This window comes from Lasioglossum baleicum, unplaced genomic scaffold (genome assembly GCF_051020765.1).
Source record: "Lasioglossum baleicum unplaced genomic scaffold, iyLasBale1 scaffold0071, whole genome shotgun sequence".
NCBI lineage: Eukaryota > Metazoa > Arthropoda > Insecta > Hymenoptera > Halictidae > Lasioglossum > Lasioglossum baleicum.
The window spans coordinates 529102-535436 of NW_027469131.1; the positions used below are offsets into that span (position 1 = coordinate 529102).

The following is a 6335-nucleotide window of genomic DNA, read 5'->3' on the forward strand; positions in this document are numbered from 1 at the left end:
ATAAAAACCTACGTATTCCCTTTTCGAATCCTCGGGAATATTCCATCGAAAGCCGTACCGCCGCCTGCATAGCCGTCAACGTAAAGGGCCCAAGCGAAGGGTATGTGCGAAAAGTAGATGTAAAACCCGATGTGTTCTTAGGTGATTGTTTAGTCACCAACCGTAACGGAAAGGCATACCTGCGATGCTTTAACGCATCGTCCGAAGTGGCGTCCTTCTCCCTGCCTACGTTGGAGGTGGAAGAGATCGAGGTTCCCTTTTCGAATATTCAAGCCGAAGTCAATTCGGACTTATTCAATGCTCGTGCGTGCCGCGCGCACGAGACGATCGTTAACGATCAACTCGCGTCTTCTATTAATTCCGGTAACCATCCCGACGATTCCGGTAGCCATCCCGATTCTTTAAATAATTCCGGTAACCATCCCGACGATTCCGGTAGCCATCCCGATTCTTTAAATAATTCCGGTAACCATCCCGACGATTCCGGTAGCCATCCCGATACTTTAAAGAATTCCGGTAACCATCCCGACGATTTATATTCAAAGTCCTGTGTGGAAAGAAACATCAACGCCTTCGCCTCAGATGAACTTTTAGAATGTTCATATGAGAACAATTTAGAAAACATTTCTATTCCTAAAGTTAAATCAAAAGGAGTTTATGTTTTGCCGCAAACTCCTATCTTCAAATCCTCGCCGGAACAACACCTCTTCCAGCTTCAACGATCAGGTATCCGTGCGACCGAAAACAAAGTCCATGCGTCTGGCAAATACAATTCCGCGAGATTCGCGTCAGCAAGAAAAAGAAATAAAGCCGATATATTATACTCGCCCGAGACAACTAAGTCTGATTATAAGCTTTCGTTATGTATCTTGCGAAACGAATTCAATCTTCCTAGCGTTAACAGAGTCTCCAATATCGTTACGCCAACGATAAACTATCGCAGCGACCCAAGAGCGAAATTTAAAACCTCTGGTCAGCATCACCCCACTCCACAGCAGGAAGACGATATCCCTGCGACACAACGAGATCTTCAAGGAGAAACCGTCACCCCTGAAGATCATCAGTCTCTCGACAACGCTATAACAGCAACCATGCAGCCGATACAAGCAGCTATCTTGCTCTCTATTGCCACGCAAGCCTCAACACTCATTGGATATGACTGTGGAGGTTCAACCTTGAATATTACCACGTATTCAACTATTGACACTCTTAACTGCGAGCCAGAAGACATCGCACCAGCTGAAAATTTAGAAAGAATTCAGCTCCTGCAGCTAGCTGAATTCTCGCAAGCTCGTGTCTTGCAATGCCATATCGGAATAGACAGAACCATATACTATTGTGGCATGCACTCACATAATTCGGTAGTATCCAATGGTCGACAAGACTATATATTACCGATCTCCAGCGAAACCTGTTCGAGCCTACACACGACGGGGACAATATTCATCACCCCAGCCGCTCAGATCACAGGTATTCAGCCGAACTCGACCTCCTCTCACGGCCTCACGTTAGCAGGAGTTATTCAGAACGATGGTAGCTGCGCTGGAACCACGTATAGTGATCCGTTTGGGACTTGGACCGATGTCGTGGTACAAGCTTTAGTCCGAATCACGATCCGCGACTACATCGCTCCAATCAGATTGTCAACCGGACAGATTCATCTACAAACTGGGCAAACCTGCCCCCTTCAAAAAGGAAGCTGCTTAGACGCACAAGATGGCCATACGTTCTGGGAAACCACGCCGACGGACTCGTGCAAATTCAATAATTATGATGTCTTGTACGAAGGGATAGCCACTAAACTATCCTCCAAGGTGAATCCTTCTCCAACCCTGTATACCGTAGCATCGCAGGACACGACTTTTGCACTCACGGAGACAGGCAGATCTTCAGTTTGCGGATATGTCATAATCCGAACGGAACACCCCAAGCTGTTCATTCTGGAAGTTGGAAGTTCGGGAAAATTCAAGGAGAAAACACACACCTTGGTCAACAATCTGGACATCTTCACGTATGTCAACAGCAAATTTGTTTACGTGGAGAAGCACCTCCGGAAACAATTTTCTCAACTCTACAAAGATGTAATCCGTCAGAAGTGTGAGCTAGAGCGTCAGATTCTCCAGAACGCCCTCACATTATTACATTCAGCACCCGAAGAAGTTGCCACTGCCATCATGAAGGATGTCGGATTTATCGCAGTTCCAGCAGGAGAGGTAGTGCACATAATAAAGTGCATACCAGTCACGGTCCAAGTGAGGAAAACCGAACGGTGTTATGATGAGCTACCCATCACGTATCGGAACACATCAAAATTCCTGAAGCCAAGGGACCACATCATTTCAAATACGGGGACAGAAAAGCCATGCAATGAGCTACTTCCCCCATATTATAGACTGCACGGAACATGGTATCGCCTAACACCGTCATTGATGGAGGCCATCACTCCTTCGGAGCTTCACCCCCTCGCCAAGTCAACCTGGAAATACATAGATCCGAAGAACTTGGCAACGGGAGGCATTTATTCACAAGACGACCTGGACAAACTACAGGATCATATAATGTTTCCTGTAGAGAAGGTAGCAGTCATAAATTCAATCGCACAGGGTGCGACGGGAAGACAGTTTGCAGCAGGAAACATTAATATGTTCAATCTGCTCGATGAAAACTCCCTACAGCAGATAGCGGAGTCTACAGCACAGAAATTATGGTCCGGATTCACTACATTCGGATCAATAAGTGCTGGAATAATCGGAGTGTACGTAGCGATTCGAACGATCAAAACAATCATCAGTACGATCGTTAACGGCATCGCATTACACTCACTATACGGCTGGAGCCTGCATCTCGTCGTCGCCATCTGGAGTTCACTGACCCGGTTCTTTATATTCATGAAGCAGAGAGACAACAGGACTTCAGCGGCCATCGAGGACAAAGCCAGTGATAGTGCCAGTGTCGGAGAATTCCGAACCCGTCCTCCCTTGACGAAACGAACGTTAATTTGCGATTCCCTTGACCCAGCGTTGCGAGACAGGGATGACATTTCAGTGCATCCTGTCTACCGCCACCCAGAGGCAGAGATTCCACTGCGTGAAATCTCTTCTCTAAGGGGGGAGGTGTGACGTCGGTCGCACCTCCGACGTTAGCTTTAAGACTACATGTAAAATTAGATACATAAGAGCGAGCGTTCCCCTTTAAAGATTCCAAAACTCCTAAAAAATCCTTCATAACAATGAATCCTTAACACCACGTACATCTGACTGAAATCCATCAACATAACCTAAAATCCAAAATCTGTCAAAATCCTAAAATAGCCAAAAATGGCCCAAACTCGAAGATTAAAATATCATTGGACTCGTGAGCGAAAATCATGAAACTAACCTAAAAATTTGTAGGTTATGTTCTCAATTCGCGTTTGTTTAGACTTTACCAAAATTTCGATTTTTGGTAATTTTCAAAAGTACTTAGAATATTTTCAAACATATGATCGGTCGACAAATGATGTCAACTAATCATATGACATATAAAATTTACATCGAAACGCCTTGCAAAAGCAAGCGCTCGAAAATATTCTAAGTCCCAATTTATTTAAATAAATAAATAGGTACGCCAATGGTTACCACTTAATTTTCGAGTCCTGCACCACTGGGAACGAAAACTGCTGACTCTAGTGCGGCGGCCATCGCGCTGTTTACGACGAAGACCGGCACAAAGAGGACACGGTCCCCTTTTGCGAAGTCAGCATTTTTCGAACGAACGTTATTCGTCGACGAACGTTCGATTCTCCCCAGTCCTCTCCGGGGACCCGAGTGGGTCAGTCGAGTTTTCGTCAATCTTCCAAGTCCAGACTATTTAGACATAGTCTTTCCAAATCCAGGTTGTTTAGACACAATCTTCCCAAATCCATACTGTTTAGACACAATCCCTAATACCATTCAGTAATATCGTATTCTTATTCGTTTAATTCAAATATTACTTCGTTTATTCAATTAAACATTTTTATTGCGTTTCATATTTCGTACTTAGTACGTATTTCGATTTCGTTAATAGTAAGCATCTTTACCTTTGTATTCTTTTACGTTATTAATATACTTTGTTTTACCAGAGTCAATCTAAATCCCAATTATTATTTCCTTGCTCCTAACTTCGTAGTTTGAAGTGACACGTTGTTAGTTAGAGATAGAGTTCTCACTGGAAAGTTCGCGAATAGTATTCCTTATTCAATTTCATGTTACGTGTTCGCGTACGTGCGTGGTAGTGATAGACTTGCTCGCATAGCAAGCTCCGCAGCATCCACGTCCGTTTTCTCGAATCAAAATATCGTCAACCACGCGGACGATATTCGCGAGATAAATTCACGGGATCGCACAGCGTCCACGCCCGTTTTCGCTAGTTAAAATATCGTCAATCACGCGGACGATATTCGTGAGTTAGATTCACGGTATCGTACAGCGTCCACGCCCGTTTCCTCAACGAGCGCATCCGTCTACAATACTGTAGCAGCCAGCTGTCAATCATTGGAGGTCGTTCCTGTCAAATATTGACGTGACAGAGTTTGGCGCAGTCGTCAATCCTTGAAGGTCGTTTCCAGCCATTTGGATCAACGCCTGTCAAGCAGAGCGGACCGAATTCAAGGTCATCAGCGCAACCGTAGCCGTTCATCCGTTGCGAATTCATTTCTCGTGTCAATCGACAAACAAGCGAAGCGTAAAAGTAAGTGGAACATATTATCGCGTATGTTTCAGGGTCGCGTGCATCTTTCATCTGTGTAAGACTGCATGCAGGTGTCGGCATCGGGTCCTAGTCTGTTGATAAAAAGACCAACACTTTTATTAAATGTCAGTCAGTGGAAGAGCAGAGTAGCCGGGCCGCGGTATTCTCTTCTCTTGCTCTTATAGCCCCGCCAGGACGTGACAAGAATCATTTGTTTAGTCAGCGACCACCACTTGTTATTTCATCTGACGCACGCAACGCGTAGCTAACGAATATTACAATACAATATTGTTAGAATCAATTATATTCAAGGTAATGATCGTATTTTCATATTCATTCTATAAAATGTGTAATCGTAATTTTACCGTGTCGTCAATGTTTTACCAATTTTTTTACATATGTCGAATTATGGCTGTTTAAAATTCATTGTATTGCCGATAATATTTTGTTTCTCTCAAAGTAATCATACTGTTAATAGGTGGAAAAAATCGCAGGTAAAGTGAAAGGTTCTTTTGTCTTTGTACACAACGATTACGTGTACAATAAAGATCATCGCAGTGAAAATATTTATCGTTGCAACACACGACGCACCACACGATGTTGTGGGGCTGTGATGGTTCTCAGCGATGGGACTATTACGCTATTAAAATCCCACAATCATTCTAAATTGTTTCATACAATCCAGCGGGAGAAAATGAAAAGTGATATGCTTCAACTATGTCGGGAGACATTGATCCCATTAAAAAAAATCTTCGATGACATCTGTAGACAGTAATTATTGTACCATATTTTTGAAAGAAACTTTGAACAATATGAAATAGATTTAAAAATTATCAGAAAACTAAATAAAATTCTTTTTTTGTGTAGGTATCCTATTGCTGCAAGCACATTATCATATAACAGTATAAAAGCTGTACTTTTCCGAGAAAGACAAAAAAGCTATCCACAAGTTGCACCTAATTTAATCGCCATAAATGACTGCATTGAGACTCATTCTATCATGGATAACATTACTAAAATAGTAATAAAGGATGAAGAGGGTAAAGCAGCCATTTTGTTCACTACAGGCACACTTTTGAACGTTCTTGATACCTCCCACTGTATCTATGCTGATGGTATTTTCTCCGTAAGTAGTATACAAGTGAAAGTAAAGTATATATTGTCACGTTAACCTTTTTCCGACGAGCGGTTTGACTCGCGGAAGCCGGTCAACTTCGGGCCTTGCAGGCGCTGAGACCAGGCCGCGTGCAAGCCGAGTACACGCGGTCCGCCCGAGACAAACGAGACTCGAGGATTCGACGATTTCCTCACGACAAACGAAAGGTTCGGGCGCCAGGCACCGCAAGGATGCCACACGAAACGCGGAACACGGCTCGAGCTCGGAGAAGCCGAGGTCGAGAGTCGAATCTTCGAGATACGCGGATCGAAAACGACGTCGCGACTGGGCCAGATGGTTCGAACACGGGGTGACTAGGACAGCCCTCTCGGCAGGACGGATCTCACAGGGAATCGAATAATTCGACTACGATATGGTCTCGAGCTATTTATTGTAGCAGTCGTTCAATTACAAAATCTGCGGCCACGTGACCGCGACCCGAGAGCCCGCGCTCTTCATACAAGATAGC

General features: G+C 44.1%; 1 protein-coding gene across 1 annotated transcript; it reads left to right on the top strand.

The window, feature by feature from the left end:
- The first annotated feature begins 4948 nt into the window (after positions 1-4948).
- LOC143219765 (uncharacterized) lies at positions 4949-5881 on the top strand. Its single transcript, XM_076445643.1, has 3 exons — positions 4949-5022; positions 5205-5481; positions 5578-5881. Exons 2-3 carry the CDS (start codon positions 5324-5326, stop codon positions 5879-5881), a joined length of 462 nt encoding a protein of 153 aa, XP_076301758.1. The 5' UTR covers positions 4949-5022; positions 5205-5323.
- Positions 5882-6335: the final 454 nt, after the last annotated feature.

What these genes read in the sequence shown, in the direction of transcription:
- LOC143219765 (XM_076445643.1), top strand. Translation starts at nt 5,324, where the DNA reads ATGGTTCTCAGCGATGGGACTATTACGCTATTAAAATCCCACAATCAT. An exon ending in TTCGATGACATCTGTAGACA is followed by an intron (nt 5,482 to 5,577) that starts GTAATTATTGTA and finishes TTTTTTGTGTAG; the next exon opens with GTATCCTATTGCTGCAAGCA.